General features: G+C 34.8%; 1 protein-coding gene across 2 annotated transcripts; it reads left to right on the forward strand.

Annotated features, from left to right (window-relative positions):
• Positions 1-1,351: 1,351 nt before the first annotated feature.
• On the forward strand, positions 1,352-26,315 carry LOC125680470 (phosphatidylinositol 3,4,5-trisphosphate 3-phosphatase TPTE2-like). 2 transcript variants are annotated; one of them, XM_048920082.2, is made up of 16 exons: positions 1,352-1,530; positions 2,946-3,175; positions 3,337-3,543; positions 3,672-3,800; positions 4,193-4,359; positions 4,792-4,856; positions 5,223-5,283; positions 5,561-5,642; positions 11,113-11,263; positions 11,936-12,016; positions 12,329-12,434; positions 18,304-18,401; positions 20,768-20,863; positions 21,046-21,119; positions 21,525-21,643; positions 25,742-26,315. In XM_048920082.2, the coding sequence occupies exons 2-15, from the start codon at positions 2,949-2,951 to the stop codon at positions 21,637-21,639; spliced, it is 1,659 nt and encodes a 552-aa protein (XP_048776039.1). In that variant the 5' UTR covers positions 1,352-1,530; positions 2,946-2,948; the 3' UTR covers positions 21,640-21,643; positions 25,742-26,315. The 2 variants fall into 2 exon arrangements, with proteins under 2 accessions (XP_048776039.1, XP_048776038.1); XM_048920081.2 differs by lacking the exon at positions 25,742-26,315 and having other exon boundaries at positions 1,353-1,530; positions 21,525-22,985.
• The last annotated feature ends 1,543 nt before the right edge of the window (positions 26,316-27,858 follow it).

Below are 27,858 nucleotides of genomic sequence, written 5' to 3' on the forward strand. Positions count from 1 at the left end.
CAACGACAAGACATCATAATAGACAATCGTGAATTTTCTCTCCATAGTCTCCACATATCAAAGGTCTATGTCAAAAGACAAAAAATATCAACAACAAGACATCATAATAGACAATCGTGAATTTTCTCTCCATAGTCTCCACATATCAAAGGTCTATGTCAAAAGACAAAAAAGCTATGGCCCGGACAAACTTAGTATGAGAAACGGAAGAAGTTGGAAGGTTTAATAATAACTAAAGTGGCAATAAAGCAAAACAAGAGGTTCATGGGCCTTAAAGATGGCCTGAATCTGAGCTAATCTGCAAAAGCTAAATATAATATGAATAGAAATTACATATATGTACATGTAGCTTAGATATGCAACCACGAAAATTACATGTAGTATCGATTTCATAGCCATTTGGAGTAGTGATATTTTTAACTAATGCTCAGGTTACCAATAAAGCATGTTAAATTAATGATTTTAAATAGCAATTTAGTAACTTGAAATAACAAATTAATAATTTGTTATAACAAATTATTAATTTGTTATAACAAATTATTAATCTGTTATAACAAGTTACTAATCTGTTATAACAAATTACTAATTTGTTATAACAAACTAAAAAAAGATACTGCTGCGGCCCTAATATGCTTCCGTAGAATTCTTCCATCTTCTTCCGTTTCTCATACTAAGTTTGTCCGGGCCATAGCTTTTTTGTCTTTTGACATAGACCTTTTGATATGTGGAGACTATGGTGAGAAAATTCACGATTGTCTATTATGATGTCGTGTCGTTGTAGAGAGGATTCAGTAAATAGGATACATAGTTATATTCAATTTTATTTTTGAAAACTTTTAAATATGTTTGTATAAAGGACAATCTTGAAAGTAAAAAAAGAAAAATTGTTTCTCCATCTTAAACACCGATTTTACAATGGTAGCAAAATCTGTTTTCTCTAGGAATGACAGGATTGCAATATCTACCTGTTTCTATATAGATAGTTTGTAAAACGGGTAGTAAAAGCCGGGCCCCGACCCCCCCCCCCCCCCCCTCTAGATCCGCGCATGCTGTCGGCCCGGCCGGTTTTTACCCATTTTACCAACACTCTTCTATATACAACCGATATGTGTTTGTAAGATATAAGAACTGTAGGTTTAGTGGAAGGTATTTCTAGTTTTTTGACAATTGGTGGTTGGGTGAATAATTAAGATTATTGCTAGATATCATTTTCATGCAGCAAAAATTTCATTTAGGGCACTGAATGGTCCTTTGAGAGTGAAGTTGTTAACAGTCCAGTTGGGTAAATGGCATTCGGAGCTCCTCGCTTTTTTCTCCGATGAAGGCATGAGTGAAGTACGAGGGGCTCCAAGTGATATTTTCTGAGGATTTCCGAATGTTCTCATGGTGCCGAGAATGGATAAATAAACTGTAGACAGTGAAGTTTATGGATGAAAATATCTTGTAAATTTCAATTATTCATTTTAAAAATTGCAAGACAGAGGAGCCCTTGGGTACATACAATTTCAGTGTGATTGGTATTTAGGTTAGGTAAGTTATTGCGAACACAGCGTGCAGCAGACGAAATAAGAACGGGGAAACACCCCCAAAACCAAGCTATCTATTTGAATAAGAGGACAAGAAACATAAACAGACATACATGATATCTATGTGGTCAATTTTGTTTTCTTAAATTTCATTCAAAACCAAGTTTTTCGTAATATTGTAGTTTATTTCAATAACCCATTCGTGATACTATTTAGTATGTACATGATATATACTGCAGGTACGGATTCAGCTCCCATTTCTCACAACAGACAAAATTTGTCAGAGCCTATTGTCAATAGGACTTGCCAATTTGGTGATCTTAACCCTTCCCCTCACAATATGCATACAAAATATGAAGCTCTTATATTAAAATTCAAAAGTATTGTTTAGCTGACATTCTGTTGTCAACCATAATAATCTCAGCGAGATTCGTCGAGGCTGAATATTTGGACTGACGCCTGTTCAGAAGGGGCGTCAGTCCAAATATTCAGCCTCGATGAATCTCGCTGAGATTATCAACCATAGAGAATAACTTTATGAAATGCAGATTGTAAAACTAGGTTGGTTGTTAGAATTAGCACCCTTGAATCTTTTACTGAATATAAATATCACCAAGTGAAGTTTCCGATTTTGACCTATATCTGTCATTGTGAGTCATTTAATAGCTCCGAGGGTTCTTTAGTGTGCCAACACCTCACTATGACCAGGGATAATAAATGGAAACTACAACGCTGTTCTAAATCTACAACGCAAACCACATACGGCCAGTATTTGCGAAGATGTCATCCTCCCCATTGCAGAATACGCCGAAAATTACTACTTTGGCCTCATCGTCACAACTACGGGTTATTGTCGCCATTCCATACGTTTGTGGAACGGAATGGACAATAAATCATGGATGATGCTATGATCTGTTAAATATATTACACAAATTTGTTTGTTGACAACAGTCTTTCCTCCAGACCTATTGGAGGACTTGCCAAAACTCGGGCTATGTATACCAAATATGATGTTACATTCTTGTTATCTACACAATTTGTGAAACCATTATTACAAAAATATCCTTGAAAAGTGCAATTTTCGAACAACATCATGCATGTAAAATCTCTTGATTAACAGACCACTTGTGAATTCATCTCACGATTTAACATCCAGGAATCATTTCACAATATTAAGTGGTTGCATGAAGTTGGGAATATACAGTGTAGTTATTTAATAGGAGTAGGCTTTGTACAGGACCTGTTGGCATCCCCACTAAAACATGATTTTCAGTCTACTATGAAGAAAAGGTGCAGAATTTTTTTTTCTCCATCTTCAGTGTGGTAGCCAACATATATATGGTTTATGGGGATTAAATGTTCTAATTATTTGGAGTATGGAATGATTCGTGTGTGATACTGGGCACTCTATTTTGGCAGAAAATGGATAACTATGAGAAATTTGGGAATGAAAATGAATCAGTCTCCCCTCCTGAAATTAGTGTGAGGTCTGAAACTACTGATGGTGGAAAGAAAGCTGATGATGTCGAAATTAAAGTTGACAGTGCTGCAGGTGACGGACGCCTTCAGATTTACAAAACAGAAGTACAAGAAAATATGGATTATGTTGATGATCCAGGAGCAAAGGACATTCCAAGAGGTGGAATTGAGTAAGGGGTGTTAATTTTTATAAAGTACCTTAAAAGTTGAATGAGATGAATGATGTAAACATGATAAAGCTTAAACTGCATCAATTTAAGAATAATGCTTGAATATAATTTGCATATGTATGTAGGGTAAAGTAAAGGTCACTCTATGCTGTGTTTTTCAGGGGATTACAGTGGATGGTGAAAAGTGTATTGGAACACATAGCTTTTAGGCTCGTTACTGTTGTTTTGATTCTCCTGGACTTTATTTTTGTCATTGTGGAGTTAACGGACCAGGAGTGTAAAAAGAACCAAGGAACTCTGGAAATTCTGTCGCATGTCCTGATTAGCTACTTCATGTTGGAAGTTTTCTTCAGAGTTTTCTACCAGGGGTATGAACTTTGAGTGAATATCATAGTGAAAAAAGGAGATCTTATAATAAGAGTTGTTTAAATTTGAAGAATTTGATTTGAGTATATATTGACTACAAACTTATTGATTGACACCTTCATTCTTTCAGGAAACGGCTGCTCACGGAATGCATGGTGTTGGAGATGATAGACATTGGCGTAGTCACTGTGTCATTTGTTGTTGATGTGGCATTTCTACTTTTTGCAGAAGGAAATTCTTGTGGTGATAATTATGCTAAGTTAGTTTTCCCCCTGTAAATTGCTGATATCAGGGGAAGAAAAAAAAACAAGCTTTCACAGGCAAAGGGTCTTCATAGATATGCTGCAAAAATACTGAAAACTTACTGAGATGTGCTCAATGTTGTAACGTTTAAGTTATCAGTATCTTTTGAGAAGCACTATTTTATAGAATTAGTAGAAACTGAATTAAAAGTCTACATTAAGAAATATCATTCACAAATTGAATTTATAATCAGCTTTTAGTTTATACACAGTACTACCTCAAATAAATGAAGGCATGCATGTATTATATTTATACATATAATTATCCTTTAGTGCTGATAACAAGCAGTTTGAAATGCATCATACCAATTAATCCTACTAGTTTAAGTGCATTTTTTCGTACATACAGGCTACTTATCATTGGGCGTGTTGTAAGGATATTACGAATTGCAAGAATCATCTTCTTAATGGTTCAGCAAAAAAGACACATAGCAACAGCTTCCAGACGGATTGTTTCACAAAACAAACGGCGGTACCAGAGAGATGGCTTTGACCTTGACCTATGTTATATTACTGGTTTGTTGCAAAACTTGGTCCACAAAAAAAAAATGTATTAAATGTAGTATTTGATTTACCTTACTTTGTATTTGAATATACATTGTATTCTATCTTTGTAATTTGTGATTGTGTATAATTTCATAAAACACTTTATTGGAAAATTAGAACAAGAAAGAGATCCACTGCAATTTAAACATTTGAGGTGGTTTTAAAAAAACAACAACCAAAAACAAACAACTCAAATTATGACCTGCTTCAATGTCTTGAGCATGTAGTAATGTGCATAGTACATCTGTTTACTTGCAAGATTATTTCATTAAAATTTGATCATATACCTTTGTATTACCAAAATTACATGTAGTACATTTTCTACATGTATGATAAAAGTATACACAATACTTGAGCCACGTTATATATGATTATATATTGAATTTTTTGTAATGGTTTCAGAGCGGGTGATTGCCATGTCCTTCCCCTCTAAGGGGATGATGGCCATGTATCGCAACAATGTCAATGTAAGTATTGAAGATATAATTATCCCTGAAAAATGGCCAGTTTTCCCTTTCTATAAAGTTTATGCAACATACTAGTAAACAAGAAAAAAAATGCAGTGCAGTGTACACCACATTTACGTGTATTAGCAGTGAAAGGTATAATATTACTTTGAAATTACCCATACCTCAGATAGCAAGGTTAATACATGTATACCCATTGATTGTGGCACCCTAATATTTGTTTCCAAATCCTTTGTTTTTTTTGTCTTCAAACACGATACAAATGTCTGGATAATTGTAAATAAAATATGGCTTACATTGATAAGCAGTCGTTTCTTTTGTAAATAAGATATGGCTTACATTAATATACAGTCGTTTCTTTTGTAGGAAGTAGCAAGATTTTTTAATACAAAACACAAGGGTCACTACAGAATTTACAATCTATGCAGTAAGGAAAGTTGTAATACTAGAAATAGTATATGATTTAAATCTGAATCTTATAATCAGTTATTTTGACAGATAGTGTTGAACACTTTTCCTTATCTCTCTGAATTCAAACTACGTGTGCAATAAGTACATGAATATGAAATTGTCGAGACAAGGTTTTCATAGGGAAAAGCATTCTTTTTTTCTTGAAATTCATGTTTCATTGGGCCAATACATTTATTTGATCTATAATATGATTTTATATTCTAGAGTAACGGTGCTTATTTTGCTGTTTGTAGGTGAGCGGGATTACGATGAAACCCTTTTCAATAACTGTGTGGAGAGAGTCTATATTGATGACCACAATGTCCCAAGAGTCAGGTGAATTTGAAAGTTCTTCATCTCACGTAAATGAAAATTAAAATTTGTTCATTCATCCATTAGTTGGTCTGTAATCCATGCCGATGATTTTGTTAACTAATTACAGAAAAGTACCAGGTAGCATGCAGCAAATGAAAACTGCAATATGTGTTTCTAGAATGAAGTTTTATAAATTACTGGAGTATTAACCTCTCCTTTAAGGTCGCTGTAATTTACTGTTGATTCCTTTAAATATATTACATTAATTATTCACAGTTTTGAATCTACTGGTATTCACAAAAATGTAAAACTATGAGTTTTATCCATCAAATAATTTGAATTTATTGATTTGAAATAAATAGAAAGCAGAATTAATGTTTTTTTGAGAGAGAGGCTTCTCACAAATGAACACCAATAGAATTACGTGCACATGATCAGAAGTCTACTGGATGCATTTTTTGTTTGTGTATTGTTTTATGTTCCATTCCAGAATTTTTTATTCATGTAAAGGCATCATCAACTGTAGATGAAGTGTCACAAATTTTGACCAATACATGGCACATACAGCTGTTCTAGTTGGAGTTCTTTATCGTATAATCGATCTTTCACTTCTAATGTAGTGCACTTGGCAAAGGAACAGACACTACCTACTGTATGTTAAACATCAAAGGTTTGACGAAATTTGAATCAGGAATCCCAGTTTCAAAGCAAGCACCCTAACCAATAAACTACTTTGGTCTGTACAGCATGCTGTGTCATATTTACTGTGCAACTTTATATAAGTTTGAACTGATAAAACCATGGGTGCATTTATTGACAGAGGAGATTTACTATAAAAATCTCTCACAATATCTTAAAAAGATAGGTTCCTTATATATGCAGGAAGCTTGTTATGGTATTAGTGGTGGTCTTAGGAAAAAATCTTTTACTTCCTTATAACTAAGTTCCTTAGGTTTTGAAAAGCAAGATTTACTGTAATATTGGTTTCAATTGTTTCATACAGCTTTGCAATAAGTTTTTAATGCAAAAACAAAACGGGAAACTTCTTTTAATACTTGACAGCATTTATTTATTTCTTGACTACAGATGTGGCTTTGTGGGTATGATGATTGTTTGATGAGTGTAACCTATTTGCTGTTGTGTTTACATTTTCTTATTAAAAACTCTATTTCTTATTTAGCGCACATACTCTGTTATGTATAGTTTACAAATTATCACATTAACAAATTGATTTAGTGTTTATGCTCTTTCTTTTTGTTTGCTTTTATATCAAAGCTCTCACTCTATTGTAGGGGAGAGAATGTTAAAGTTTAGTTTTATTAAATGTTTAAGTTTGTTACTATAATAATTGATATTTGGATAATCTTGTTCCCCAAGAAACTTGGGAACACAATGTGTGTATTTAGTGTCCTTTCCTTATTATGCCCCCAAGATCGAAGATCGGGGGGCATATTGTTTTTGTCCTTTCTGTCATTTTGTAATTCTGTGATGTACTAAACCTTTTGACCTGGACATTTGACCTACTTTAAAAAAACTGACATTGGTCATAACTTCTAAATGGTTTTGAATATTAGAGCTTTCATATTGTACATGAGCATTTCTTGTGACAAGATCTTTCTACTGGTACCAAGATATTTGTCCTTGTGACCTTGGCCATCTTTGGAATTGGCCATTATCGGGGGCATTTGTGTTTCACAAACACATCTTGTTTTTCTTCTATTATGGTACACTATTTGTGTTGAAATTATTTCCAGAATTTAACTCATTTTAATTTAAATGAAACTGTTTCTTGGGGGTAAACAACAGATGTGAGAAAATTATATTTTTTCATAGAAAGCATAGAGTTTGTTGTACTGCTCTGAATTTTGACAACAGTCCTTTTATATACCGGTAATTATGTGCAGTATAAGAAATAAGTCCAAGTTGATAAATAAATGATAATGCATGAATGCTCTATGCTGAATCCTCATGGGCCAAGACAGGTACCAGTATGTGAATGGCTTTTTCATTTTTATACCTCAGGTCTGTCATCGTTGTAATATGGCATGGGATAGTGCAACTGTCCATTCATCTGTCAGCACCTATACTTATAAGGCTAGGATCATCAGAGTATTACTTGGTATACAAGTTCCCAAAGATTTGAGGAAGAAGCTATTGTTTTTATAAGATCAATAGTCAAGATCAAACTTACATGTGTAATATTGTAGGCACAAAACATGATGGAAACAGTACTGATTAGACAAGAATGATAAATCTTGATAAACATATTCAACCGTCATAGAATGGTTGTAAAATGATATGGTGCAGTTTTATATGTGTCTGTACATCCATCAGCACCTCGTGTGAAGGATTAAAAATTAGGCTAAGATAATCAAACCTAATGGTACACATGTTCTTCATGATGAGAAGAATATTCCTCGAATTTTTTTAGGTCAAAGGTCAAGGTCAAACTTTCATTTTAATCATGAAGGTAGGGCACTGTTATTCATCAAATTGTTAGTTAAAGACTAGAATAATCAGACTTGATATATAACATCTTGCCCATGATGTTGGTGCAAAATATATTTTGAAAAGGATTTTATGGGCTTCTCAAGTTATATAGCTATACTTTATTAGAGTGAATCTACAATTTGATATTAAACAAAGTCATCTTAGAACAAATACTCTTCGATAATAGAGAAAGTGTTGAAAGAGCATCTTCAGAACCATTTTTTGAGCAATGAATAGTTTAAATGCATTACTGAATTCATGTACATGTATATTGGATGGGTGTATTTTGCAGTGTTGCTCTTGTGTTATGTGACCAATACATTCATCCATCCATGTATATATATATACATACAGTTCCAATTTTTAGAAACAAAAGATTAAATTTTAGGTGACTGATCAGGTCATTATACTGAACGATAGAGGGATGACTTGAAACAATGCACTGGTTGAACTATTATTCTACAATGGTTCTTCCTTTCTATTTAAGCTAATTATGTTCATTTAGTTGCTTTCTAATGCTCTTATAACTTTAGAATTTAGAGTTGAATATTTTCACATGATTTTATTTCTCTGAGCAACTAATAATACTGTTACAGCTTTTTATCACAAGATTGAACTTTCACTTGTTCATGATTTTACGCACTGTCGGTTATGTAAAAATTAGATAAAGTAGAGGCTCAGAATTGTTATTCAAAATGTACAAAGTTGTGAGTTGTCGATTGCTTTTTTTTGCAAAGTAGCATTTCATATTTTATTTAATGAGTACAATTAAATAATCACAGCATCAAGTTATCTTCAAAAGACATACACTGTATTTCATGTAGAGCTATACAAGTAGCAATATATTGCCTATCATATTGTTAAGTTTAAAATGCATGCACATCAATCTTAGTCAGTTGCTTTTAACTCATTTTGATCCATAGCTAAAGTAATTTTTTCTGAATATAGTTTATCCAGTTGTCTGTTAATACATTTCCTAGTTTTTGACCTCATAAAAACCATTTGGCCATTTTCAACAAACTTAACAGTACAAATGTATATGTGTATGTAACATAAAGTGACCCTGGGTATTGGAAAATAGAAGTTAGTCCAGAAAATTGACTACACCTACTTTCCAATGGAAAGTGATGAAGAAATAATGAATATTGGGTGGGTCATTTAAACATTTTTGATCCCCTGAGAACCATTGCACCACAGTCGGAAAGACATACTTAGTAAGTGAAACTTTTCCAGGTAGAGTGATTAGAATTTTATATATAGAGATAAGACCAAAATAAGGATCATGTTCTATATATAAGGAATAACACCACAAACACCTGAAGTATGGATAGTACTACCCCCCCCCCCCCTTTTTTTAATATTTTTTTTTGGTGGCAATAATTTCTCTGAGATGTGTGAATTCCCTTACTATCTCATCCCTCTTTCGATTTATGTAATCATTACACGCTTTTTGTAAGCTTTAGAGTTTGGCCTTCTACTGGTACAATAAAATATGTAAGCTTTAGAGACTGGCCTTCTACTGGTACAATAAAATATGTAAGCTTTAGACATTTGCCTTCTACTGGTACAATAAAATATGTAAGCTTTAGAGATTGGCCTTCTACTGGTATAATAAAATAATTAAGCTTTAGACATTACATAAATTGAAAGAGGGATGAGATAGACAGGGAATTCACACATTTCAGCAATCTAATTAAAATCAGATCCTAGAATACGCTCACAATCGCTACAATAGGATCTGATATAACCCCATAGGGGGGTCATGTCCGCATGACCTTTCACTTGGAATATTCATGAGAACTATCAGCCAGTCAGATTGCGCCATACAGACAATGATGGCTATTTAGGCGGTTCCTGGCAATTCGTAAACAAATTGCTGCAATCTCTCTCCCACGAAGTTTATTCCACACTGTAAAATTGTATATTCTCGCATAACGAATTTTAAACTTTCGCAATAATGCCTAATCTATTCCGTTCATACAAACAACAAAACGTATGATATGAAATACACCCAAATTAAATTAATTGTCAATTCCGATTTATGTATGAATAGGGATGGGTACAATTTGAATAGTTTTCAAGATGGTTTACTTAAATAACGCGAGGAATATAATGCCAGTCGACGTAAACGGTGCATTGTGACGTCGCATCTAGCTGCGATATGTTTTCTTTTAAACCAAACAATCGCAGCCATTTTCCTTGAATTGTGAAGACCAACGATTTCAAAGCCGACGCGCTGATTGGCTGACATAAAGTTCATCTGAACATGACCCCTAATCGGGTTATGTCAGATCTACTTATGCAGAGTATACAGCACGGATCTAAGAAGTTTGATTTTAATTACTTTGCACATTTCAGAGAAATTATTCCCACAAAAATAACTATCAAAAGGGGGGGGGGGGGTAGTAATAATATCCATACTCCAGGTGCCTGTGATAACAGTACATTGAGAAATGTAAAAAAAAAGATCTTGTCAAGAACAAGGCTTTATTAATTGTCATATTTTTTTGCCAACATCCACATGGGAACAGAGTCGCATATAGAGGGAAAGCAATCTTTCGGCAAGAGCAAGTCCAGGCATGGAATATCCCCTCTGATATTTTGGAATTTCCCACCAGTGGTACTCACTGTTTAAACTAGTGTAGAATGTGGTTTAATAGGTCATCAGATATGAAAGGTTCAAAATATCAGATTTATTGCTTGAAAATTTAACATTAGGCTGCTTTCACTCAAGTGTTTAAGCCAATTAAGGAACTGTTTTTGATATCTATAATCATTTAACTTTCTGGATTAGAGATAAATTACCATTATAAGGTTTAGTTTGATACTTGGTAGTATTGATTTGGTGGCATTTAAGATTGACCTGGATAGCTTAGTGGTATATAACCTGACTAGTGATGCAGTTCTGGTCCCAGACTTGATTCCTGGTCCAGACTAAATGCTACACATTTTCAATATATTCCTCTTTCTAGATGTTTAATTTAATATTGACAAATTGCAGGGAGATGGTGGCTTTTTGTACCAATGTAGAAGAATGGATGGAGCAGGACAAACAAAATGTTATTGCTATACACTGTAAAGGGGGCAAAGGTCGAACAGGCACAATGATTTGTACATGGCTGGTGCATTGTGGGGTTTTTGATGAAGCTCAAGTAAGTAACTGAAAGAAACATGATTATGATAAAAACGTTTGAAAATGGAACACAAAGTCCACACATTGTCCCTCATATTGACTTGTTATGTTTACAATGCAGTCACATTGCCTTATATCATCTAGATCCATAGCTTAAGTAATTTTCTGAGTACAGTTTATCCGTTAATTGTTGGAATAGAAAACGTGCTTGTTCATCTAATAGACATCATATAAATTTTTCAATTTCTAACTATACAAAAAAAATATATGTATAAAGTAATAAAGTGCATTTCAGGTAAACAGGCTTTCTTCACCTTTGGTTTCAAGGGGGAGAGGGCTTCATTGTTTTACAAACATCAATTATTTGTGCCTGTATGTCTGTAAAGTCATTGGTTTGGAATCCACTGTTTTCATTTTGACCTCATTTTAACCTCAATTTGCAATACAAGTATTAACCTGAATTACAAAGGTACTGTTAGTTAATGCTTTAATTGAATGTACATTTGTATGTTCTTTGGAGAGTACGATAATCAAGATATACACACATTGCAATATGGTGCTGTAAGTGTGTTTGATAGGAAGATGTACAACTTTTTTCAAGTTTGATATCGATATTTTCAACTCTCTAATACTAATGAAAAAAAGGGGTTTGTTTTAAGGTACACCTACTGTTAAGTTATTTTTTGAACAGGAGAGTTTGGACTACTTTGGGGACAGAAGAACAGATCTCACTGTGGGTAAAACCTTCCAAGGTGTGGAGACGCCAAGTCAGGTACTGACCTTGGACTTCTGATCATAAAATGTCTTAACTTTCAAGATCTATGATGCTAGTCTTCAATAGCAAATATTTGAAAGATAACTTCCTTAATAAGATATTGAATATAGTGTGAAGTTTACCTTGCACACCATGTATAAATTGAATTATTAGAAAATTCTCCATTTGTTTGTATACAATTAATGCCATAATCAGATGTATGATGTGCCTGACACAGAAAAGTAAATCTTAGTTACTCGATCCTTACTTTTTAAGAAAAATCTGAATTTCCTCTCTGTGTAGTCTATGAATTTTTCAACTTTTTTACAGAGCAGATATGTTGGATATTTTGAACGCGTCAAAAAAGATTTAAATGGATGTCAGCCCCCAGAAACAAAGAAACGGATTACATCAGTCAAAATAGAGGGACTAGAAGGTCAGTATAAGAAATCTTTGTGTGTGTTGTAATGTTTCTTCATGTTTTGAGCATGGTTGAATCACTCTGGTGACCTGTATTTCTGTCTATACCCATCCATTGTTTGCATTGTGAGTCGATACCATTTGAACATTATTTACTTCTTCTCAAAAACTGTGTTAAACCATTTTTTTCACCTAAATCGCTGTGGGACAATTTTTGGGGTTATCAAGGATTTCTTGGTCCTTGCCGTTTTGGGACACAAGGAGTAGGATTGAAACCTCTAAAAGTAGTACAATCTTAAAATATCTTTTTTATTGCTAGGCATCTGGTGTAAAACTGGGTGCAAAATGATACTCAGCATTGAGTCAATGAATATCCATGGCCTCAAGGTTAAGGGTTTAGGCCCAAGAATGGGGCTTTATGGATCATATTAGTGAAAATGCATTGAATGTTTAAATATTTTCTTTACACCATAACATCTATGAGAGAAACTAGATGGATAGTTTTATTGAACATGAAAGCTTTTACCAAAATTCTGAAGTTCACTGTTTCCGAGTCCGTGGTACAGGCTCCAGGGTGGGGCTTTACTGATCAAACAGTGAAATGCATTAATTAATGTTTTAAAATCGTCTACTCTATTCCTGAAAATCTAGGGAAGAAGTTAGGTATATAACCATGTTGATCATGGAGGCCTCTACCAGAAGTTCATGGCCCCTGGGTCAAGGGTTCAGACTCCAGGACAGGGTTACAAGGATTACAAAATGGGAATGCAGTTGTTTAAACTTATGAAATCAGCTCCTTTACTCCTGAATATTTACATTCACTCAATCTTTTCCCTTATAAATCTTTTGAAATTGTTTTTGTATTCTCGACAATGAATACGTTTGATCATACTAGTTCGATCCAGTACCACCTGTCCACGTAATCGTTACCAAATATGAAGCGTCAAGGTCAAAGGGTGCATTGGCTGTTCTGTTTAAAGTAATGAATGGGTCAATGATAAGACATTTTAGTACTTAAATCCAGTTTATTTTTCAAAAAAAATATTCATAAAGATATGAATGCCTTTCTTTGTTGTTATTGATTTTTTTCTGCAATCATGCTTGCTACCTTCATCACCCGACAAAACAACAAAGAAAGCATTTTTTGTTTAAATATCATGCACAAGAACTGGGAATGCAGTGATAAAGAGCATGAAGGCATCTACCAAAATTCTGCAGCTCATGGCCCCTGGTCCAGGGGTTAAAGCTTCAGGGAATGTGTTCACATTGTGGAAATGCAATAAATGTTTAGATATCTTTTTCTCTACTCTTGAATATGTAGCAAACAAACATAGTTATAAAGATTATGGAATCCGATGCCTCTACTGAAATTGTGAAATTCGCGATCCTTGAGTCAGTCATACTGGTCCCAGAGTTGGTCTCAATAGCTGTTAAACTGATAACGCATCACATCAACATTTCTACGTCATACTCTGAACATAGTTTGGTAATAATTGGACAATGTGTAATGACCCAAGATTAAGGTCAAAGTGACTTTATAAAAGTTGTACATATAATAACTTGTTTCAAAATCCTTTTCTAAATACTATTTGATAATGTAATATTTGTCAAATGATTTCAAAATAAAATGGTATGGTGTAAATGAAAAGCAAAATCTTTGTCTATGCCACGTACAGCTTAGTATTTGAGATATTTTAAAATGGTGCATACCTGGCTTATGACCAGAATCAGAAGAATGAAACATCCTTTTTGTCAGTGATAAGGACGTGTTCCGGGTTGTGTGATTGTCAGTGATAAGTACGTGTTCCGGGTTGTGTGATTGTCAGTGATAAGTACGTGTTCCGGGTTGTGTGATTGTCAGTGATAAGTACGTGTTCCGGGTTGTGTGATTGTCAGTGATAAGGACGTGTTCCGAGTTGTGTGATTGTCAGTGATAAGTACGTGTTCCGGGTTGTGTGATTGTCAGTGATAAGGACGTGTTCCGAGTTGTGTGATTGTCAGTGATAAGGACGTGTTCCGAGTTGTGTGATTGTCAGTGATAAGGATGTGTTCCGGGTTGTGTGATTGTCAGTGATAAGTACGTGTTCCGGGTTGTGTGATTGTCAGTGATAAGGACGTATTCCGGGTTGTGTGATTGTCAGTGATAAGGACGTGTTCCGGGTTGTGTGATTGTCAGTGATAAGGACGTATTCCGGGTTGTGTGATTGTCAGTGATAAGGACGTATTCTGGGTTGTGTGATTGTCAGTGATAAGGATGTGTTCCGGGTTGTGTGATTGTCAGTGATAAGTACGTGTTCCGGGTTGTGTGATTGTTAGTGATAAGGACGTATTCCGGGTTGTGTGATTGTCAGTGATAAGGAAGTGTTCCGGGTTGTGTGATTGTCAGTAATAAGGATGTGTTCCGGGTTGTGTGATTGTCAGTGATAAGGACGTATTCTGGGTTGTGTGATTGTCAGTGATAAGGACGTGTTCCGGGTTGTGTGATTGTCAGTGATAAGGACGTATTCTGGGTTGTGTGATTGTCAGTGATAAGGACGTATTCTGGGTTGTGTGATTGTCAGTGGTAAGGACGTGTTCCGGGTTGTGTGATTGTCAGTGATAAGGACGTATTCTGGGTTGTGTGATTGTCAGTGATAAGGACGTGTTCCGGGTTGTGTGATTGTCAGTGATAAGGACGTATTCTGGGTTGTGTGATTGTCAGTGATAAGGACGTATTCTGGGTTGTGTGATTGTCAGTGGTAAGGACGTGTTCCGGGTTGTGTGATTGTCAGTGATAAGGACGTATTCTGGGTTGTGTGATTGTCAGTGATAAGGACGTGTTCCGGGTTGTGTGATTGTCAGTGATAAGGACGTATTCTGGGTTGTGTGATTGTCAGTGATAAGGACGTATTCTGGGTTGTGTGATTGTCAGTGATAAGGACGTATTCCGGGTTGTGTGATTGTCAGTGATAAGGACATATTCTGGGTTGTGTGATTGTCAGTGATAAGGACGTGTTCCGGGTTGTGTGATTGTCAGTGATAAGGACGTGTTCTGGGTTGTGTGATTGTCAGTGATAAGGACGTGTTCTGGGTTGTGTGATTGTCAGTGATAAGGATGTGTTCCGGGTTGTGTGATTGTCAGTGATAAGGACGTGTTCCGAGTTGTGTGATTGTCAGTGATAAGGAAGTGTTCTGGGTTGTGTGATTGTCAGTGATAAGGAAGTGTTCTGGGTTGTGTGATTGTCAGTGATAAGGAAGTGTTCTGGGTTGTGTGATTGTCGTCAGTGATAAGGACGTATTCTGGGTTGTGTGATTGTCAGTGATAAGGACGTATTCTGGGTTGTGTGATTGTCAGTGATAAGGACATGTTCCAGGTTGTGTGATTGTCAGTGATAAGTACGTGTTCCGGGTTGTGTGATTGTCAGTGATAAGGACGTGTTCCGAGTTGTGTGATTGTCAGTGATAAGGATGTGTTCCGGATTGTGTGATTGTCAGTGATAAGGACATGTTCCGGGTTGTGTGATACTCAGGTAACAGTCAAGCCCACTGGTCTCTTGATGCGTATACATGATCAGCTCATCGTAAGTAATTATGGGCATGGTACATGTATAAAATGAAATGTCATATACAGTGGAGTCTCGTTAATCCGGACACTTTGGTTCCCAGCAAAATCGTCCGGATAAATGAAGCGTCCGGATAATTGAATCGCATATTTTCTAGCTTTGCATAAGTAACAGATATGTGCCTACTTTATTGATGCATAGTGAATTAAACACATTCTATCATTGGATTTCACCAATTGCATTAGTAAATAAATTATGATAATGTTAACATTTACATGTATTTCAAAGCACTGAAATTTAATGTACGTGTTCAGTGTATTTGCCTGTGCTTACATTGTACATACATATGATCCCTACAAATAAATATACAAAACTGTGTACCGTATGCACTAAAACAAATAATGAAGCACTTTATGTAACTATAAGTAAATAAATCATTTGTAGCTAACATAATCATTTACACCTCAAACATTTCATCACACTTTTACTTCTTAAAGAGGCCGGTAATTTCCATCTGTCACGATTCACGGGTTCGGCGGTCTGTTAAAACAATCTTCATCGTCCAAAGTTGATATAAGAATTTCGTGATTATCATGTCAGTTGACAACATTCTTTAACCAAAATTCAATCTGCCAGAGTTTATATTTCTTATTCTATAATTGTCCAAGACAATATCGGGAGAACAAAATCATTTAAGCTCGTAATATCAAGACCTACTACTGCTTTGATCTAGTCACGCGCACCTATTATTTTCATGATGCGATAATAACGGAACAAAACTCGGGTGAAACTAACATTACAGGTACATACAGAATTTAATTGTCATTTTCCTTAAAATGGTAATTTTCTCACTTCTACCCAGAGTTTAAAAATTCGAAAGCAATAAAGCTCTACAACATCGTAAGAAGAATCAATCGTACACAGGTACATTCTACATGCGTGACATTCCAAACATTAAAAACTTACTACATATACATGTGCATGAACATACATGTATATTGCACGCCAATCAACAGTATAAAATCCAGAATCTAGAAGTAGAATCTACACTCTTTAGATTTGAATAAGCCGATATCAATTTACGAATTAGTACAACTGATATGTGTAGCAGTTAAAAAAAATATCATTACGGCATGATGTTTAATTTATTAATACTATTAGGGTATTGATCAAGACTATAAAATAATATGCTACAGATTTATTTACAAAATTCAACACTACACGTAATAAAGATCTTATATGCGAAAATTGGCAATACAATGTCTCGATCGGCACGTGCTATCTAACGGACTTATCATCACACACCACCTAATTGGAAGGAGGTGTTGACAGGGTACAGGTAATCGCCTCAATTAGACAGTTTGGCTTGTTTTCTTTATAATTTACGCCTTGCTAAAATTGTCCGACACAGACCTTCCCTAAACATAATTACCGTCTGGATTAACGGTACAATTTTCATTGCATTATAACGGTTTGTAGTAAAAAGTGACCGTCCGGATCCGGAACGCGAATTTCCGGATTAATGATGCAAAATAATGTATAAAAATTCTGTTCCCTAGAAAAATCGCCCGGAAGGTGAAGCATCCGGATTAATGGTGTCCGGATTACCGAGGCTCCACTGTACATGATCAGCTCATTGTAAGTTATTATGGGCATGGTACATGTATAAAATGAAATGGCATATACATGATCAGCTCATTGTAAGTTATTATGGGCATGGTACATGTATAAAATGAAATGTTATATACATGATCAGCTCATCGTAAGTTATTATGGGCATGGTACATGTATAAAATGAAATGTCATATACATGATCAGCTCATTGTAAGTAATTGTGGGCATGGTACATGTATAAAATGAAATGTCATATACCTGATCAGCTCATCGTAAGTTATTATGGGGATGGTACATGTATAAAATGAAATGTCATTTCAAAAGGAAAAAAATCATATATACTGTAGATTCCTTATTTTACTTAAGTCGTACAAATCAAATCACGAGAACATAAATTATTCCTTATTTTACGTGAGTCGTACAAGTCAAATCGCGAGAACATAAATTATTCCTTATTTTACGTGAGTCATACAAGTCAAATCGCGAGAACATAAATTATTCCTTATTTTACGTGAGTCATACAAGTCAAATCGCGAGAACATAAATTCACAAGTACTCTGTTGATCAAGATTATTTACATGTATTTTAGCAAAATAAAAATAAAAGTGAATAATTTTATTTCGCAAATGATGCTTCTCGCAAAATTATGTGATAATAGATTCCTCATATATAATTAGGAATTTATGCATGTGTGTATGCTTGGTTCTGTACATGAAATATACATTTCAGGTGTTGGAAATGGAGACGGAAGTGACCTGTCTATGGAAATCAGAGTGGACGGATTATTGATTTATGAGTGCCGATTTGGAGATAACATGAACTGTCAGGTTCGATGATCATTAGGATTTTGTAAGAAGCAGATAGCAATTATTTTTGGAAAACTGTATGAAACTTTGTAGTTCTTAAGATTAGAGCTGTAGGAAATTATAATCCCATTTTGTTGCCCTGGTCTGGCCTCATGAGTCAATGTGTGAACGAATTTAAACCTACACACAAAAAGGATACCAGTATATTGATCTGACAAAGTGTACCCTTGTGGTTCTTGATTTTAAAGAATATCACTACTTGTACATGTCTCTGTCTAAAACTTGAAACCCATATAGTGCATCCTGGCCCAGGAATCGTGGTTTGAACAAATGTAAATCTGGATCATAAAGACATTTGTAGCATGTTTTAGCTCTTAAAAAGATTTTTTAAAAACTCCACTCTATTTTTCACCCTTTCTTAATTTTCATCCCATGGAATGGTATGTGGTTCATCATTTGGACAAACTTGAATTTCAGTGGTTTTTTGAAAAGAGGTTGAAAATGTGAAAAGTTAACAGACAGACAGTCCGAGTGAAACAGAGAGACTATGTACAGACTTCTCTCTCAGAAAACATAGGGTGAGCTACATGTACTACATAAAATGAAATTGGGTTATTTACAAATTGTCTCTAAAACCACTGGACCATCAATAAAAAACCCAACTTTATGCTAATAATGATTTAATCTGAAGTAAACATTCAGGCTAATGTGAGAGGTCCAAAGTTTATACAAATGCAGATCTTGTCCTGGGCATCGCGAGTGGGACTCTGGTCGTAAATTTTATTTACAATATTTCTACCAGTATAGTTGTATGTGATATTACCTCTGCCTAGGATAGCAAGTATCATTATCAATCGGGTCCATTGATTCAGCATGGGACCATAATTGATAAAAGGGTAAATTTCATCTTTTTAGGTATGAAGAGCAAGTTACTCTGGCTAGTATTGTAGTCCCCTGGCCTCTCAATTGTTATACAACATGTATCTAGATATTTTTAAGCACCTGAGATCGACGATCTGTGGGGGGAAGGGGGGGGGGCACATTGTTTTTTGTTTTTGTCCTGTGTCATTCTGTAATTATACCCCCCGCAACAAGTTGTGGGGGGGGGGGGGGGGTATACTGGAATCGGGTTGTCCGTCTGTCTGTCCGTCCGTCTGTAGACGCAATGGTTTCCGGGCTCTAAAGCATTATCCTTTCCACTTACTGTCACCATATCATATATATGGACTACCCATGGGATGAAGATGTTCCCTATCGATTTTGGGGTCAAAAGGTCAAAGGTCAAGCGCACTGGACATCGAAGTAGCAATATGGTTTCTGGGCTCTAAAGTGTTATCCTTTCCACCTACCGTCACCATATCATACATATGGACTACCCATGGGATGAAGATGTCCCCTATCGATTTTTGGGTCAAAAGTCAAGCGCATTGGACATCGAAGTAGCAATATGGTTTCCGGGCTCTAAAGCGTTATCCTTTCCACCTACAGTCACCATATTATACATATGGACTACCCATGGGATGAAGATGTTCCCTATCGATTTTTGGGTCAAAAGGTCAAAGGTCAAGCACACTGGACATCGAAGTAGCAATATGGTTTCCGGGCTCTAAAGCGTTATCCTTTCCACCTACAGTCACCATATCATACATATGGACTACCCATGGGATGAAGATGTTCCCTATCCATTTTGGGGTCAAAAGGTCAAAGGTCACGCGCACTGGACATCGAAGTAGCAATATGGTTCGGTTTGTCATGCCATTTGTTTTTTACACTCAGAAAAGAGGTAGTTTATACCTATTACCAACACCCTTTGGGAGATTGGGGTAAGCGGGGGGTATTCTTTGTGAGCATTGCTCACAGTACCTCTTGTTCTGTCTGAAACTTTAACCTTGCTAATAATATTTGAACAGCAAGTGCTAGAGCTTTGATATTTCACAGGAGTATTTTTTGTGACAAGACCTTTATGTAGATACCAACATTTTTGACCTTGTGACCTTGACCTTGGAGTTTGACCTACTTTTTTGAAAACTTTAACTATGCTAATAACTTTTGAACAGTAAGTGTTGGAGCTTTGATATTTCACATAAGATTTCCTTGTGACAAGACCTTTCTGTGAGTACTAAACCTTTTGACCTTCGGCATTTGACCTACTTTTTAAAAAAAATTGCATTGTTCATAACTTCTAAATGGTAAATATGAGAGCTTTCATCTTCCACATGACCATTTCTTGTGACAAGATCTTGCTACTAGCAGCAAAATATTTGACCTTGTGATCTTGGCAATCTTTGGAATTGGCCATTATCGGGGGCATTTGTGTTTCACAAACACATCTTGTTTTTTAAAAATGTTACTAAAGATATTGAAATAGATCATGTACACCTCTACAGGTGACAAAGTACATGGATACACATAGTGTTGTGGCTAATCTTCAGAGCAGTCCTGTAATCATTGATGATGTCAAAATCCGATTTCTGTCGACAGCTGTAAGTAGCCTAACCTTGATTATCTGAGAATATGTATTTACATGTATTATACCAGAAAAAATATTTTGTAAATGATATACATAAGTAGTGGATGTATAAAGTATTTCTGTGGAGTATGCAGACACTGCAAAGTAATTGCCTTAAACATTTACTGTAAAAACTGAAGTTTTTTCATTTTACAGAAAAACATTCCTCAAATATATGACCATTGTGCTTTCTTCTTCTGGTTCCATACCTACTTCATTGAGGACAATAAGTAAGTTCATGGTGCAAGCTTATCAGGTAATCTCAGTCTGATTGTTAACAAATTGGAATATATATTTAGAAGAAGATTGACGTACCATATTCGTATAGTGTTGTTTTGATAAATATATTAAGGAAAATACCATGGCAATAGTTAAACTACTTAAATGAGACAATGGATGACAGTCTAAAATAAATATTTCCAGGACAAGAGGTAAACTTTGAATATGAAGAAATAATGGTGAAGAATAGCAAAATTTCCAAAAATAATTTATGTTATTATTGAGTGGATTAATTCATGGAAAAAATAGATGTATGTTTATTGCATGATTTGAAAATTGATATTGGTGCAAGTAGACAGTAAAATAATAATAAACAGAGATTTTCATATACATGTATGAAATGGACTTTTTTGTAGGCTATATCTGAGTAGGGATGAAATTGACAATCCTCACAAGAAAAAGGCAAAAGCTGTGTTTAAGGATAACTTTGCTGTGGAACTCCAGTTTGAGGATGTTAAAGAATGGCCTTGACAAGGCAGGCATATTGTATTAAAATCATGGACAAATTTGATAAGTGAAAATGTAGAGTTAAGGTCAAATAATCTTTAGTTTCTCAGGCCAAAAATTTCAACATTTAAAGAGGCAGGTTTTTTTTTTTATAGCTGCAGTATGAGTTTAATACCTTTTTAGTTTTACATAAACATTATTATTTTGGTACACTTATATTGAATTACTCACTTTAAGAGGTTAAATGGTTTTAAACACTTGTATAGAAATGATTATGCATGATATAATTATTTTACCAAAAATGAACTTTTGATTTCATAAATCGCTTCTGTATAAATGGTTGAAACAGAAATTTTAGTTATTCCCCTTTTCAATTTTGTCAATAAAATTGATCAATGAGGTTGTCTTAAGTTTAATGCAGCAGTGCCCGAGAAACTAATAGTTTATTTTGTGGCCTACAGTTTAGATGGGTGACTTACACTCACGTACACAAAAATCTCACTTGTGATTTTTTTTTTTTCAAAAGGAAGTATTTGCAATATGTTATGAAAATCAGTTGGCCTACCAGTACACTGATATTAATTTCACACATTTGTGTCTATATTTATAATACTCATCAGAATATAAACACAAAATAAAGCATAACAATTGTTTTAGCTATGCTGGATATGCAATACAAAACTGTGATAAGAGAAGATTTTTATCCTGCATCTACACAAATATTAAATTCGTATCAACTTTATCATGCATCTACACAAATATTAAATTCGTATCAACTTTCCAAGTTTTGAACACTTGATTTACAGTATGTTTGTTTAATATAGTTTTACTTGATTTATTCAAAATGAATAAATGAAATAATGATGAATATAATGCTTTCAATAATAGTTTAGAAAGCAAAATTTGACAGAATGTACAAGACTTGAGATTTTGTTTTGTGGCTTTTTGCTACCTTTGTAACATCGTATTACATGTACATGTAGTTACATATCTGATCTGAATGTTGGAGGAAACAAAAAGATGAAGATCGATACAGGGTATTGTAGCTACTGTTTGTAAATATTTCTATTATTGGTGCATGAATGAAAATAGCCATTACTTCACGACTAACAGAAAAATTAGAAGCAATCATGTCACAGTTCCTTGATTATTTGATATAAATAGGAAAATTCACCCCAATGAATTTTGATGTTTTCATTTTTTTAAAAAGGAAATTACTTGTTTAATTTATGCCTGTCATGAGACAAATTTGTTCTGTTGAAAGATGTGTTGTAAAAAAAAAAAAAAAAAAGTAGGTTGTATGTAATTTGTGAGTTCAGTATAAATTTCTCAGATGTAAATGTGTACTAATAAATGTTCATTTACCAGTACAGCTTTTAATTTTATCTAATCTGTAAGAATTTTTACTATGCTAATAAACTTGGCGTATATGATGTGTACACAACATATTTCAGATGATGATAGTGTACGTAGCCAAGGAAAAACTAATGTATATCATTATGATCCACTGTTATCCACTTCAAAAATGATATACTGTATTTTTGACGGTGAAAAAATCTACCTATTCCACTATGATAACAGGAATCACCAACTCTAAGACTATAAAGATACTGTAATATACCATTACATGTATATGTTTACATTCACTGAATCTTTTCTCTTAAACATTTCCTTTGAAATTGACATTGCTTTCATCATAGACAATGAATGCATGTTTATTGCAAACTAGTTTGATCTGGTTGTCTGCTAATCATCACCAAAATATGGAGCGTTGTCAAGGTCAAAGGGTGCTTTGGCTGTTCCAATTAACGTAAACGAATGGGTCAATGATATGATATTTAAATCTAGTTTATATTTTTTTTTTAAAATTATAAAAATATGAATAAAACGTCTTTCTTTGTTGTTTCATTAGGTGATGAAGGTAGCAAGCATTGCAGAAAAAAACTTTGCATAACCCACTAACTGTTATGAATTTTTTCATCAATGCCGGCTACCTTCATCACCTGATAAAACATAAAAAAAAAGCATTTTATAATTGAAGTGAAAGAGGAGCAAATAGCATTATTTGTCAATTTTCAGCCATTTAATTGAAAGGTGTTCCAGTAATTGTGAATAAGAGATTGGCAAAGTTCACCTATATTTACAAATTAATGTACATGTGACTGCAATTTCTTTTTCAAAATCTTTGTAATATGTACATCTTCAATACTAATTCAACTCTGTGTGAAATGGTGCTATCCTATCTTGAAAACTGAGAGGAATGTAAAGGACAAACCACACTTCCTCTAGACTGATACAAATCATCTCCCAGCAGGGGTGTGATTTTTCCTCTTTTCAGAGGAAATCCTCTGATTGGCTCAATTTTCGAAGAAACGAAACACTCTGGGTTTGATCTAAAGTGACAGAAAATGATATTTTTCCAGTAAGGGTGAGGTGTTTTCCTTCCTTTTTGACCAGATTTCCTGATTTTCCTTTGATTTCTGAGGAATTCAGTCACAGCCCTGCCCAAACTCCCCTAGTTCAGCAACCTACAATTTCCATGACAATGTGTGAAAATTAAGGTCTAGGCATTGTGCAGAATTTCAATACCAATACAAACACTTTAAAATGAAAGGTCCTAAGTTGAAAAACAAAGGTGGAGATAATTGGACAAAAATCATGTGCCATCTATGATGCTTTATAGTTTCTCCAAAGAGATGAAGTTCAGCATTCTCCTGTTTAATGTATTGAATACTTTCAGTTTTTGAGAAGATGATTTTCAAAGAATGTTTGATATGTTGAAACCCTGCTGTGGTCCTGTACAGAACCCAAGGGTCACAATATGAACAAACATGAATCTTCACTACTTGAGGATACTTGCATATTGTTTTGACTATAAACTACCTATGAGGGACATGATAAAAAATTTCCTTTGTACTGCTATGTAAAAATTCAATTAAATTCCCTATTGTAGCTCTATGCCAAGACCTCAGTGGGCATGAGGTTTATGAATTGGAATTTATACTTCACAAGGATGCTTGTATATTTGATAAATTAGCCTTGTAGTTCTCCAGGAGAAAATTCAAAAACATTGGTATGTAAATGTTTCTATATAGAACTTTAATAAACCCCTATCGTGGCCCAGAAATCATGTTTTGAACATTCTTGAATCTTCAATATTATATTAAAGGAAACTTCTGTGCAAGTTATGCCCATTATATATACTTTAGTGATTTTTAGAGATTTTTTAAATATTCTGTCCTAATTTTACTATTTTCTGATTATCTCACTTAGAAGGGGAATTGGGCATTCGTTTGAACAAACGTGAATCCCATTTTTATAACGATGAATTTCGGAAATTTTGGTTGAAATTGGCACTTTTGGTTCTCAAGAACGAAAATATGAAACGTTAATTTACAAGCTCCGGTCAGCTCAGTATATTCCGTTACGTTACAACTCCAATATTCGTAGTAGTAGTCACGGAGAATTGACACTGTACGGAGTTTGGTTACTAGTAATTTAACGTAGGTCGCGGGTTTGCTTACGTCATCGTTTTCGAGTACGCAAATCCTACGACTCGACGTCTTTTTCAATCTCTACCCAGAGTTGTCGTTCCTTGCTCTCAGTGAGTGTAAGGAACGATAACTCTGGGTAGCGATTGCATCTTTTTACGTGCACATTCAATTGTGACGTAACAGTTGTCCGAATAAAGTATACATGGGTCATTGACAAACTCCCCGTCGAGGCCTCATTACGTCACCTACGAATAGACCAAACTTCCACCAGAGTTCGTTTGCTCACAAACCAATTCGTAGGTGACGTAATGAGGCCTCGACGGGGAGTTTGACGAATAGACCTCTCCTATGTGACGCAGCACAATATACAGAGTTGTATATTGTGAGTCCGCGATTATCACGCAGGCAAATAACACTAAAGAAGTAGTTCGCAGTTAAAAATTTGAAAATATTGATATTAAGAGCATTAATATAAAAGTATGGACTTTATTTTAAACATAAAATGATCAAAAGATCATTGAAAAGTAGGGAGACTCTATTCAAATTATTGTGTAAAGTAATGAACTTGATGTTTACGTTCTTGTTTTGAAAGTTGTTTACGTTTGACGTTATGTTTTTTCGTCATTTTACAGTGACGTCACAGTATACGCGGCATCCATAATGCCTAAGTGGAAGAGTTTGGTTTGTGAACAAACAAACTCTGGTGGAAGTTTGGGGTCATTGACTGAATATGAAGAACATAATACTTTACTGATATCACATAAATATTACCAACAGTTATTATCGAAGTAGAACATGCTTCGTTTGATTTTGTTGTCTTCCTTTCGTTTCCGGTGCAATATTTCGGCTAGTAAAATGTTTTATCCTGTTGCTGTATAAAGTTTAGCAGCGGACAACTTGGGGAGGTGAGACAGCTGACGATGTTGGGAATGTTTTTATAAGCGTTTTTAGAACACGGAAGTTCCCCAGTTCATGACAGTTTTATTAAGAGATTTGAAACGTTTATGGCGGACATTTGAAAATGGCGAGTTCATAATTTTATTTCTACCCCATCATACGTGAAGATCGGACAACATTCAATTTGAATAATTAAAAGCGTTGGGCAGGGATACCCTATAAAGAAATGTTTCAATGTGTTTCTGCTGCAAATGTCTCTGAAAACATTTCCAGAACCCCTGGAAAAAATTGAGTAGGAGTTGCCTATACTAGAGAGAGAGAGAGAGAGAGAGAGAGAGAGAGAGAGATTTGATCATATTTACAAATGAATGCCGGTATTGGGGAACAGCAAACTAACAATACATGTATTCTTTCAAAGTTGAACCTTACAACTGCCCACCTCAAGGAGTGTTTGAAACTCGCTGTAAAATTAGCTAGACATGCAGGGCTGACTGCTTGTAAAAATTGTTAGCCCTGCCAAAGACCTATTTGCCCAGCATATTTTAGAATTACTAGTTACTACATGTATCTATCTTCTAATGAAGTACGATGGACCTAATTCGTTTCTAGTACATTATATTGTATTGAAATTTTTATATACGGTAGAATACGCAGTGATATGTACTGACGTCTGTCCATTTAGTTACAGGTACAATAATGAAGTTGATTCATTGACGACAGAAAAACTCACTTGAGCTTTAAGTTGAAACGCATGAGCTAACAGATTCCTGAAAAATATACATGCATTCTAGCTTTCCATTCCACCCCTCGTCACTGAGACTCTGTCCCCTAGAAATCCTCATCTTAGTAAAAGTAGAATTATTACATTGTACATTTACGTAATGGTGTATGTACACCAATCGGACCTCCATGTCTGTGACTGTTGTCCAACTCTTCAGATATGAAATCATTTTTGTCAACTCGGATTGATCAAACCACTGTGAAATTATGCCATAATCTTATATCTGATACATCTTGACAAAACGATTAACAATGGCTATAAAACATTGAATGTCTTTATCTAGTCTTACCCTAAATATTGATCAATAGATTAAATGTGTGCATTATGAATATAATTTAAGAAATGCATTTGTGAAACACTGATGACCCCATATTGTTAAGGTCGAGGTCAAAATATTTGGTACAAAAAGAAAAGTCTTTAACAAGGAATACACATGTGAAATATGAAAGTCATAGAGCTAACCGTTCAAAAATTATAATCTTCAAAAGTAGGTCAAACTCTAAAGTAATGAAGTACGAAATTTTGTTTCCTAGAGGTCGAAATGGATCAAAATTGCAACAAGATCTATAATGATCTACAAAGAAGCCACATACATGTAACAAGTTTAAGTTTGATATGTGATGAAGAAAGGTCTTTTCAAAGGAATACACATGTGAAATATGAAAACCCTATCACCAACCATTCAAAAGTTATGACCATTGTTAAAGTTCAAATGAAGGTCAAATCCCAAGGTAAAGGTCACATGGTCAAAACTGTCGGTACCGAAATTTTTTTCCCGTCACATGGATTGCACATGTGAATTATGAAAGCTTTATCACCATCCATTCAAAAGTAATGGCCAAGGTTAAAAGTTTTTACGGATAAACAAACAGACCTCCGAATCATCAAGTACAAGGGCATGATTTTTAAATAGTACGCCGAATATCAGGGGAGATGAGGACTAGGTACAGATGGGAAGGGGGCGGGGGTTCCTGTCATCAAACACTACATGTTTGATGCAGTACAGTATCTCATTACACAAATCGTAGATTGTTTCCAAATGCGAAAGTCGTCGATGTACATGTATGTCCA

Source organism: Ostrea edulis, chromosome 2 (assembly GCF_947568905.1).
Source record: "Ostrea edulis chromosome 2, xbOstEdul1.1, whole genome shotgun sequence".
NCBI lineage: Eukaryota > Metazoa > Mollusca > Bivalvia > Ostreida > Ostreidae > Ostrea > Ostrea edulis.

Coding starts and splice junctions, on each gene's coding strand:
- LOC125680470 (XM_048920082.2), top strand. CDS start 2,949: ATGGATAACTATGAGAAATTTGGGAATGAAAATGAATCAGTCTCCCCT. Junction 12,017..12,328: donor GTGTGGAGACGCCAAGTCAG/GTACTGACCTTG, acceptor ACTTTTTTACAG/AGCAGATATGTTGGATATTT. Junction 20,864..21,045: donor TCCGATTTCTGTCGACAGCT/GTAAGTAGCCTA, acceptor TTCATTTTACAG/AAAAACATTCCTCAAATATA.